This window comes from Gymnodraco acuticeps, unplaced genomic scaffold (genome assembly GCF_902827175.1).
Source record: "Gymnodraco acuticeps unplaced genomic scaffold, fGymAcu1.1, whole genome shotgun sequence".
NCBI lineage: Eukaryota > Metazoa > Chordata > Actinopteri > Perciformes > Bathydraconidae > Gymnodraco > Gymnodraco acuticeps.
Window position 1 is genome coordinate 177,393 of NW_022990584.1, and position 12,408 is coordinate 189,800.

Consider the following 12,408-nt stretch of genomic DNA (forward strand, 5'->3'; position numbering starts at 1 on the left):
GTCTTTTCTTAGTATCTGTTTTTCATGCCATGGCCGCAACTTTGAATCCCTCTCACAGCTTTCAAAAGCATCATTTTCCGACACAGCAGGCCTTTGTTTTCAGCTAAAGAGCTCCAAAATCCCACTGTGCACTACCTGCACATCCCAAAAGGTCATTTTCACAACTAGCCGGTGAATATAATGAAGTGTTTTGCAGCTGCAAAGCCCCCAGGAGTTAGTAGAGAGCAACACTTGTGTCTTTTTAGATACAGGGTTTCATTTCTCAAAAGAGACCTGGCCAAAATACAACAACACAAAGTTATAGACAGAAAATACATTTATTCAAAGTCAAACACAACTCATACAAATGATACATTCTTCAAAAACCTTAGGCGGACAGAAACAAGACTCCAAATTAATAGAAATGTGACTGTTTGTTCTGGGTGTGTAAATACGCAACTTTTAGAGATGTCACCTTTGAAGTTATGTCAATGTTGCTCAAAAGTGGCCTAAAAAAGTGTTGATGCAATTTTCATAGAAAGGCCCTTAAAGCCTTTCTATGAAAATGTATTTTGTACATACTTCTGATAATTGTGTATGTAACTGACTGTTTTGCACTCTGGTTAGACCCTCCTTAAATTTCGTTACACTGTGCTTGCATTTTTGTAATGACAATAAAGTAATCTAATCTAATCTAATCTAATCTAATCTAAAGACAGCAAAACCAAGGCCAAGTGTCCTATCACGCAATGTTAATGAATGTGAAACATAATGCGTATATCCGCAACCGAGTTTAAGACTTTATTGGTGTCTTGCATTGTCATCGTGCCACTAGATTTTCCCGAATATCTAATTACAACCAAACTGGACCGAAAACATAACCCCTTAACAACAGTAATGTTTGAAGATAAATGATTCTCCAATATTGAGCTACGTTTACATATTATGTGCATTTATGTTGTGATTTTCTCTGTACATTGTATTGTATTGGTTGAGTAAATCTATATTAATCCATCTTTTTAATCCATTCTCTTTGGTCAAGTCATACAAATCATATATAGTGATAGTTAAAACAACAAATAAATTAATAGAAATGTTACTCTGTTTGTTCTGAGTATATAAAAATAACAACTTTTAGCCATTTCAACTTTGAGGTAATATGTCAACGTTGTGTTTAAAGCTGATTTCTGCTGCCCCCTAGTGGCCCAAAAAAACTGAAAGCGCGTAAAGACCATACACGCAAAGGTAATGACACTCAAAAATAATTTGTTAGTATATTTAAATATACTTTCAAATGTTTCTTCCATTGCCCATAGTCGTCATGTCAGTAGATTTCACGAAATTCAAATGACAACCAAACTGGACTGAAAACATAACCCCATAACAACAGTAATGTTAGGGCTGTCAAGTTAACGCGTTAATAACGCGCTAACGCAAAAAAAAATTAACGCCACTAATTATTTTAACGCGATTAACGCATATGTATTTTTTTTCCTCGGCCGCCCCGTAGTTTCAGAGTGCATCGAGTTTAAAATACCATCTACAAGCTGATGCTGACAGCCCCGCTCCTGCCGCCCGCTTGTGGCAGACCACACTTCCACGCTCACCGGCAGGGTGTGTGTATGTGTGGCCGGAGCGAGCGAGAGAGAGACCTTACGTGTATTGTTGTTGTTAGCATCTGGTGCTAGCTAGCTGCGCTAACGGATATAAGGAGCTGTTTAAATGAAAACAGAGGAGCGACATTTCGCCACAACTGCGCCGAGCACTTGACTTTATGCAGGAAGCCAGACAGTGGGACATTGTACGAAAAGTCAGCACACTCAGCACGGATAGTGCGCAACATGATTGCAGCGTCCAGGCAGCTCCCGTTCGAGCATATGCCTTGAGTTGCACATAGCTCCAACGATCCATCACACACACACACGCACACGCGCACATGCACACACACACACACACACACACACACACACACACACACACACACACACACCACACACACACACATACACACACACACACACACACACACACACACACACACACACACACACACACACACACACACACACACACACACACACACACCATTTGTATTGTATTATTGTATGAGAGAGGTTCCAGGTTGAATTGAGGCGAATATTTGTAATGTTCAGAGGTTGTTGTGTTTAATATTCATGAGAATATTTGTCATTGTTCAAATGATAATAAACATTAGCATACAGCATATTTGTCCACTCATATGTTGATAAGAGTATTAAAAACTTGAAAAATATTCCTCTAAGGTACATTTAGAACAGATAAAAAATGTGCGATTAATTTGCGATTAATCGCGATTAACTATTTTAATCGACTGACAGCCCTAGTTACAACAGTACATTTTAATCCCTTTATGTCAAAGTGAACAAGATAAAACTAACCCGAGGTCCCACAGATGTTGGCATCACTTCCTCCTGCTCAAATACGAGCAGGATGCTGTGTAATGAAGTGCTAAAATTCATGCTGTCTTGTCCAACCTGGCAGTTGTTTGTCTCCAAAGGCTGGTGAGAGCATTTTGAATCCAATGAGAGTGAAAACCGCTCTGCAGCATTAAAGGGCTGCAGATGAGTCACAGGTTTGAGGAGAACTGCCCTCCACCCCCCACCCACACACTAAAATCCCCCCAAATAAGCACCACGTCGACCTTCCTCTTATTCAATAATGAATTCAGAGAAGAGTGTTGCATTACTGGGTTTCCATTATGTATCCTAAGAATTCCCACAGCATGCAGTGTACTCATCTCCGGATCTGTCTTGTATTTATTTGACATCGTTCGCTTGGGTGTGCTCAGCCCTCTCGTAGAGCTTCAGAACATTTTAAGTGAGCGTGTAAATTAGGAAGATCAGTGGTTGGAGGGAATTGGAGTTGAATAAACACAAGTCATTATGAAATATTCAGTGAGCATAACTAACCTGACCCAAGGGATCTTTAAGGACAACTCATTAATAGTGTTTATAATACACTGAAAAAAGTGAAACGTTTACTTCAATTAAATGTACTATGTCAACACATTTCACATAACTGTATTTGGTTAGTCGAAAGCAATTATATTAAGTTGAAACTAGTATTTGTATTTAAATTTAATAGTATTGCCTTCAGCTAAACTAATACAGTTATGTGAAATATGTTGACATAATACATTTAAGTAAACATTTCCGTTTTTTAAGTGGCGATCACAAAGGTACTGCCAAGGAATGACATTTATTCTCATATTCATGTTATATTCATTACCAGAATGAACAGCAATGCAAACATAGATTGTAAGTTTCTTTTTTTTGACTGAATTGAAGGATGTGTATTTGGCTTTGTGATCTTTCTCATCTATTCCCTTGAAACCCCCGACTTGTAGATATAAAAAGCCATATTTTCAAATGTTCTACGCCATTTTTTTTTTATGATGTCTGTGAATCATTTTGATAGCGCCAACTGTTTTTAGCTTGTCTGGCCAAGACTTGCATGTCCTTCAACAAAACCAATGTAACTTTCAAGATATAGCTTTCCTTTATTTTTTGATGCTGATTAGTCATCAGCACTCTTACATTCCTCAGACATTTTCTTTCATTCATAACACAGTGATGCTCTGACTGTCCTTCAATAAATAATAATAATAAATAAATAATCTAAATAAATAAATAAATAATCTTGACATATAGCTTTATTTCCCCTTTTTGAATAGTCACCAGCACTTTTAGTCATCACACATTTTTTCATAAATAACTGTGATGCTCTGCTTTTATGAAAAAACAAGTTGGAGATGAGAACAATACTGTTACGATTATTGTGTTATGTCACGTTTTGTATGTCTTGTTTTGGGTGTGTTGCTGTTCTCCCTGTCATGTTTTCTCCCTTGTATATTGTCTGGTCCTTCTCCCTGTGTCTTCCTCCAGTCGTTAGTTTCCCTGGTGTGTCTAATTGTCTGATTGTGTTCACCTGTGGCCCTTGTGTTTCTCCTCCCCTGCCCGGCTGTTTCTCGTCTCGTGATGACCCCTCCCTGTATTTAGTCTCTTCCTGTGTTCAGGGTTGGTTCGTCTTTTGTTTGTGACTGAGTTCACCGGTGAGTGTTCTGTTTTGTCCAAGTATTTTTTCGTTATCCTTGAAATAAAGGCATTTTCAGCGCTATCTGCATTTGGGTCCTGCTTGCTTCACCCACCGTAACAAATACAACCTGACGAAAGGGATTGAGAGCGTTATTGAGGTGGGGCCAACTAAGAAACCGACTATTTGAGACTCAGCAAATAAACTATATATTTATTAAAAAAAATCTTTGTAAAACAAACAAGTTTTCTGGCCCATATCTCTTTAAAATATCTAATGTTAGCAACTATTAAAGAAAAAATGGGGACAATTCTGTTTTAATGTAGTTTGACCATTGTAACTGCTGTGCAGACATACTGATAACATAGGGCTTCTAACTAATTACCTTAAATAAACTCACTAATTCATGAAACCAATTCAATACGCATTATTCTTATTCTTATCATTCTATATGAGCGCCGTAACGGTATCTAATTATTTATTTAGTATTCCATAACTTAATACCAGAGATGGTCAAACTAAAGGGGTAGAGACATGGCAGAAATCCTGCAATAAAGGGGGACAGTGAAGGCGATCAAGAAAAGAGAGCGAGCGGCCCGTTGAGGGAGTTTACGGAGCAGATGAAAAGACACAGAAAGACAGAAGCACAATAACAAGTATATTTAGGTGTTTTTTTTGTAAATAACCGACGGTGTCAAGAGGAAGTAAAGTCCCCTGGTTTGTCCCCTCTAACTGCCATGAGAACACTCAAAATCAATATAAGCATAGGCCTATTTAAAAACAGGGACATTTCCGGGGACAGATTGACCCGGGGATTGGCCACCAAAGCCAGGCAGGCATTTGGTGTGATCACCATAGCCATATGAGGCCGGACTCAGAGGGCTTTCCTTTGCTTCCAGCTGTCAGATTGTAAACAAAGTCACGTGACTGGGGGCAGATGACAGCGCTGACAAGGTGTGTTTCCCGCAGCGAGACGCTACAATACTAATTGTGGGCTTAACATGTTGATTCGGCCACAAAAGGAAAAAAAACTCTAGCTCTCTCCAGAGGGGCAGGTCAGCCAAAAAGGGCAAACGGGCTGTTGCCCGGGCAACATTAGCCCGTAGCTGATAAGGATTATAGTTAAACATGTTCAAATCGAATTTTAAAAAGACAAATCTGGGTACATCCACATCTGGTGCCCCGTATGAGGCGCTAATACCCCGTATTGGGAACCACTGGTATATGAAACTCGTCCTCTCCGCTTGCCATGAGTGACAAAATATGATACCTGTCTTAAAATAAATTACGGTTTTATCCGTGTTTATCATTGCAATGTTGACAGAATCGTGGGATGAGTGGTATGTAGTCGATTTATACAAGTGGTCCTGATAGGAACTACAAAAAATGAATTAATCGTGATTCGTGCATCTTTTTTAAGCTGATTAAAAACCATCAGATCTGTATCGTGTGTGTGTGTGTGTGTGTGTGTGTGTGTGTGTGTGTGTGTGTGTGTGTGTGTGTGTGTGTGTGTGTGTGTGGGGGGGTTGTGTGTGTGGGGATTGTGGTGTTGTGTTCAACAAGCTTTTTGCAGTGTAGCTGTAGCCTTGTTGTCCTTTGCAAATGGATCCGATCTAAATTACTACTATGTGTTGTCAGTTGTTAACAATATGAGTGTGTAGAAGAAATACTGTCCTAAAGTGCCTTATTTTTCTGGCAAACAAAACATTTGGATAAGTACTATTTGGGTTGCAAATCACATGCTGTTTTGTACCGGGTACCACCAACGTTTTGGACTGGATCTCCGACTCATGTTGCCATCACCAAAACTAAAAAACAAAGTCGTGTAATTACCCCTGTCCTGTTATCTGAATGTACAAAAATATGAAGCACAGATTCCACACAGCCCCATGGCATTTGTAACAAGCACAAAACGGTGCTTCAGGAAGTAAAATGTGTAAACTTCCAGACACTTGTATTAACTTCAACATCTTAAAGTCGTCTATAAAGTGAAGAATGCCACCTGGGCTGACTGAGGTGAATTGGATCGGCGCTGATAGCATCACATCGCTGATGGACGACGACGCGAATTGGCCAGTGCTCCCTAAAGCTTTTTATCTTGTGATTAACAATAGAGACGGAAACTAGAAAAACAGCCGAAAGGGGGGTTGGGGGGGGGGTTCAGATCTACAGCTTTCATCAATGACACATTTGATGCTCATGAAGGCTGTGGGAATACGGCCAAAAACACGATGAGATGTACACACAGATTTGTCATTATGTGAGAATTGTAGCAACTTCCACGGTTTTGTACAAATTAAAGCTTTCACACCTCGCTTTATCTTTATTTCCCTGACACCTCCAGCAGCTATTTGAAACCACTGAGCCGTCTGTTCGACTGATAGCTCGCTCTCCATCTGCTAAGCTTTCCCAGAGCTGAAGGAAAGCAGCTAATGACTCTGCAGGCAGCGACAGAGCTTATGACCTCTCATTGAAGTGTCCGTCTTTGAATTGACAGCCATGTATTTTATGTCACTTCTCTGCAGTTTCAAATCAAATCAAGTTTTATTTATATAGAACATTTATAAACGATTTTTGGTCGAGCCAAAGTGCTGTACATAAAATAAAAATAGCCTAAAGTAGAGACACTTTACAGCAAATACAACAGCACAGATTGTTCAGAATATCAGTACCCTCTGTCCTTAGACCCTCTGTCCTTAGACCCTCTGTCCTTAGACCCTCACATCGTACAAGGAAAAACTTCCAGAGAAAACCCACAGTTTAAAGGGGACATGGGAGAAACCTCAGGGAGAGCAACAGAGGAGGGATCCCTCTCCCAGGACGGACAGACGTGCAATAGATGCCGTGTGTAAATCCAAGAGATAATACATTTTACAGCATATAGACCGAATGTTAGGAAATGCATGTGTCTGTAATAAGAAGATGAATCCACGAGGATGTCAGCTACAATCCTGTGGAAGCCATCAGGGAAGCAGCAGGACGAGACCCAAGGCAGGACCGCAGAGACAGGTTCAGCCACGACCCGAAGTCCACGACTTAATCCAGAACTCAGGATAGCCCCAGGTTTCAACCCAAAGAAGACAGGCAACAGATTGTTGTGTATCAGCAGGGGGTCTTAGTGCTTTTCATGAAGAAACTCAAAATACATTCTTGGTTTTACTGTGATAAAACTACCGTACTGGACAAGGTGGGGCGAGACAACGCAGGAAAATATAGTTTGTTCTATCACAGGTCATTTTTTAGATTCTGAGCACGAGCAAGAACATATCCAAAATACATATTGAGCCTTTTCTTTGACAAACTCTGTCTATTTTTTACTGTAAATATTCCCCAAATCCACTAATAACGTTTTAAATACAATTTTTTTTAACATAACATTTTAGAAAACATGTATAAGCCAACTTTTTAAAATTTCATTTAGTCACTCATCAGGAGTTTAAAGAGTAGAAATACAATTTTGCAAGAGTAATGTTCAATTAATGCAGGAGAAGTTAACTTTACGCAAAAAAGAAGAAATAATGAGATGAGCCAAAAATAGAATATCAAATAAAATGCTTTAGAGTGACATAAAATACTGCTTATTTATTGTTTTAAGATAAGATATACTTTATTGATCCTGAATTGGGAAATGTTTTCGTTACAGCAGCATGTTAAAACAAGGCATTGCATACAATGTGAAAATAGAATGGAGTACGAAATAAACAGACATAAACATCTCAAAATAGAAAATAAAAACAGAAATGTAAAGTGGACCTATCATGCTATATTTGAAATATATATTGTAGGGCCATACCTATAGAAAACATGTCTGTGAAGTTTTTTCAAAATACCAAACAGATCATGCATTTTAGCCATGCCTCATTTCGCTCTATTTGCTCTTTTCCAGCCCTGTTTTTGCAACGGCTGATTCTGTGACGTAGCTTTAATGCAAATGAACTGCAGCTGGCCACGCCCCCCTGCAGGAGAGGGGAGCGTGCTCTGATCAGCTGCTGGGCTGTCAGAAGAGGGGGAGGAAAAGAGAGGCTCTGTGTTTTATTCTTATATGATTATATAGAGTCGTTATTCATTTGTTTTAAAGCTCAATAAATAATAAAGAAGACCTTTGACCGGCACTTTTCTAATTTTGTCCGAAAGATTTAAACTTGTTGACCGGCGAAAAAAAATCGAATTGAAACTCTGCTGCACGGTCCCCTCGTTCCTTGGAAGAGGCGGAGAGGTGGGTGTTTGTCATCTGCTGGTGGACTAACCGGAGAGAATTACAGCGAGGGAGGGATTGCATTGAATTAACGTAACATAGCAGCAAACGCTTGCCTCGGGGAGGGGGGAGAAAAAGAGCCAGAGCGGAGAATAAACAGAAGGGCAACCATGCGCGGGAAGTCTTCTTCGCTGCTTTTGTGGCAGACTACAGCACCACTTACAGGCCTGGCATATGTACTACAGCGTCTCCAGTGCTTTCGAGTGGCAATGGCCGTGGCCTAACCCCCTATTCCCCTGATAGGTGGAGAGTTGCCCATATAGGCGGAGCTCCTTGTTTCTGACGTCAGAGATATTTCAAATCTGGACCAGTTTTGATCAGATCCGTTACAGCCCCGTTTTTAGAGATTTGGGTATGGAGGAAAAGAGAGAGGGTTGTGTTTTCTGACACTTGGTGAGTTCCCTGACACACCGGGGACACATATTCATGTATAAAAGACGTACAAAAGTGCATTTTGCATGATAGGTCCCCTTTAAAGTAAAATATATACATAATGACAGTGGAAGAAATATATCTGAAGACTAAATGGTGAAGGGCCAAATTCGATTGCAAGGAATGGCATATTAAGGTTGTTACTGATGTTCTTCTGTCTCCTCTCCCCTCAGATATCTGGGCATCACGCGGCCTCTCACCTACCCGGCGCGGCAGAACGGTCAGCTGATGGCGAAGATGATCCTGGGCGTGTGGCTGGCGTCGGCCTCCATCACGCTGCCACCTTTCTGCGGCTGGGCCAAAAACGTGCACACAGCCGGCGTGTGCCTCATCAGCCAAGACTTCGGCTACACCATCTACTCCACAGCCGTTGCTTTCTACATCCCCATGTTGGTCATGCTGGTCATGTACTACAAGATCTTCAAGGCGGCGCGTAAAAGTGGCGCCAAACATCGCTTCACTGACATTTCTCGCCGCGAGCGTCTCAGCACGGTGGCTAACGAGGCGTTGAGGATGCACGGAATGAAGCCTGGAGGCGTGGCGGAGGAATGTGCCGCCATTTCCCGCCTTTTGAACCGCGAGCGAAGAAACATCTCCATCTTTAAGCGAGAGCAGAAAGCAGCGACCACGTTGGGGGTAATCGTCGGGGTTTTCGGCGTTTGCTGGCTGCCGTTCTTCATCCTTTCCACCGCCAGGCCGTTTATTTGTGGCGTTGAGTGTAGCTGCGTTCCAATTTGGTTGGAGCGAACGCTGCTCTGGTTGGGATACGCAAACTCCCTAATGAACCCTTTTATCTACGCCTTCTTCAACAGAGACCTGCGCTCCACTTACCGTGACCTTCTCCGCTGTCGCTATCGAAACATCAACCGCAGACTGTCCGCTGTGGGCGTCCACGAAGCTCTCAAGGTTTAAAAAGCTGAGGTTTGACTGTCAAAAAAAAAAAAGGGTGGTTTGGAGGCCTTGTGATTGTACACCTGGTGCTTAAAGGGGGATGTTGAACACAGCGTGAAGATAAGACTGACAGTAGAGGAGTTGCTGTATGTGGCTTTCTGGTCTCTCTGCAAATCACATCCCTCTGTGTGTGTGTGTGTGTGTGTGTGTGTGTGTGTGTGTGTGTGTGTGTGTGTGTGTGTGTGTGTGTGTGTGTGTGTGTGTGTGTGTGTGTGTGTCCCAGTCTTTCTATTTTTGGAAAGAAAATCATGGAGTGCACTTGATGGGCTATTCATGTCGACAGCGCTTTTGTGCATATGCCACCAATCCTGGATTAATGGAAGGGTAATGAAGGGACAAAGGAAGTGACATGTAAACACAATTAATCAAGGCAACAGAAGTAAACAGATCTGTGTACATTAGGGAAATTGATGTTTGATAATAATAATAATAATAATAATGCATTACATTTTTTATTAGAGCGCTTTTACAGGTGCTCAAAGCGCTTTACAAGTACACATTACACATATTAGACATGTAAGAGTCATTACTGCGGACATTACCTACAGGAGCAAATGCGGGTAAAGGAAAAACATTTGTTTATGTGGCACAGCTTCTTCATCAAAACACCCATTAGAGACATCACAGATTCATTTCAGACAGAGTCAACTCTTTGAGCTCTTTTGTGCTTTGTGCCATGATTACATTTACATTTATATCACTTTGACTCCAGCTATACTTTTCCATTTGGTCCTCTCACTAAATTTAACAGGAGCACTTTGATTGTTTCACAAAACATGTGGTGATGCCAAGCGAGAGGAGGTGGGTGGACAACATGGTGTCAAATGCAGAATGAAGGGGAACATTTTCCATTCATTAAACCTCAGTATTTGTTGCTATGAAAATAAACTGAACGTCGTTTGTTTAGTGTCTGCATGAAACACATTTTTACCTACAAGTACGGTGGCCCACAAGTGCAAACGCGCTTCAACGGCCTAAAACATTTCCATTAAGAGAAACGCACAGGAGTTTAAAAAACGAAGCAAATACAAGAACACAAATGCACGAAAACACATGCAAACATGCGCAGCGTTTAGATAACATTTGGCAACTTGAGGAAACATGAGCAGCGTTTACTAAAAGTGCAGCAAGAAGCTCAAAACACAACGGAAACGGGGACACTAAGAAGTGACGCACACAGCTGGGACCGGAGCGTTCAGGAATATAAAGTTGGACAAACTGTCTGTGTTGGCAAAGATAGTCCGTTTCATATTTGTAAGTGTTTTGTCAGTATATTTGAAATGACTAGGTTAGCTACGTAAGCTTAAAGCAGATCCGCTATAATATTTGAGGGAGTTTTGTGATCACATTGTTAAAGAAAGGCGTTACATTTTAGGTACGTTTCGAACAACAGAGACAGGTTGGCATAGCCGCGGGAAGTCATTTTACTTAGGGGGTGCGGCCAAAAGTGGGGAGAGATTTCAACAGTAACATGAACATAATAGTTACCGGCAAAAAAGCCCTATCAATAATGACAAACCACATTGACAGTGACATTTCAATTTGTGCTCAAAATGTCCATATTTATAAAGAATGTACACCATTCACCAACAGGGGGTGCTGCAGCACCTCGAGCACCCCTACTTCCCGCGACTATGCAGTTTGGCTAACTTTATAATCCCCTAACGTCAACAAGCTGTGTGCGTCACTTTTTATTGTCCCCCCCGTTTCCGTTGTGTTTTGAGTTTCTTGCAGCATTTCGATTATGCAGCCTCTTAGTAATTGTGCAATTTTTGTGAGTCGGTGAAGATGTTTTATTCATCTGTGTTTCGCCACATTTGTGTTTTGATATTTGCATCGTTTTTGAAACTGTTGCTCCTATTGGAAATATCTTTGACCTTTGCATTTGCACCTGTCGGACACCGTACACATGCCACTGTAAAAATAAACCATAAGAGATTATTTATAGCAGATTACAGTGTTTATCACACACATCCAAATGAACTCAATACAATATGTGTCAGATACTGTGGACATTTTTCACTGTCGTTATTTTGCCTTTTATTTTTTACTCAACATTTGGCTGCTGACCTTATTGGTTTTACGCAGCTCAACTAAAGCTGATGAACTCTGCAGTTTCACTTTAAGAATACAAACGTTCTTGAATCATTCATGAACTTTTGTCGTCAAATGTCACCATTCGAAGCAGTGCGTGCTTTTTCTACCTCGATTTTGAGATTTCCTCCGAACAGATGTACCGCTGTCTTGCATCATTTTGTAATTAATTGCTATTTTATATATGGTGTAAAATCAATCTGTGTACAACTGCTCTGTGATTGCTCTCTGTGTGAACGCTTTGTCTTTTCAGAAACAAGCTGGGGAAGTGGCAAAGCATTTCATCACTTTGTAAATAAAGAAACACTTGGTTTAAACGTCACTGTGGCCTATATTGGTAACCTCAGATTATATGAACGAACGCACATGTTTCTCGAGTTTCTATCAAAAGATCCTTAATTTCTCATTTTCATAGGAGACAATTCACACAAGGCTCCTCGCTTTCTAGCCCCTACACAATTCATAATCCTCACCTCCTAGACCAGGGGTGTCAAACTCAAGGCCCGGGGGCCAAATCCGGCCCACAACTTCATTTTATGTGGCCCCGCAAGAGCTTGCAAAGATTATAATACGTTTATTATACGGTTACATACCACTTTACAGAAGCAGGTTGCCCATAAACTACA

The 12,408-nt window shown here is 41.0% G+C and overlaps 1 protein-coding gene across 1 annotated transcript in view; it reads left to right on the forward strand.

Moving 5' to 3' along the window:
* The window catches only part of htr7c (5-hydroxytryptamine (serotonin) receptor 7c), a 58,835-nt gene extending 46,731 nt beyond the window's left edge, over positions 1-12,104 (forward strand). Inside the window, exon 2 of the mRNA XM_034228395.1 lies at positions 8,911-12,104. Coding sequence (XP_034084286.1) covers positions 8,911-9,649 — 739 coding nt within the window. The 3' untranslated portion in view covers positions 9,650-12,104. The remainder of the gene's footprint in view (positions 1-8,910) is intronic.
* Positions 12,105-12,408: the final 304 nt, after the last annotated feature.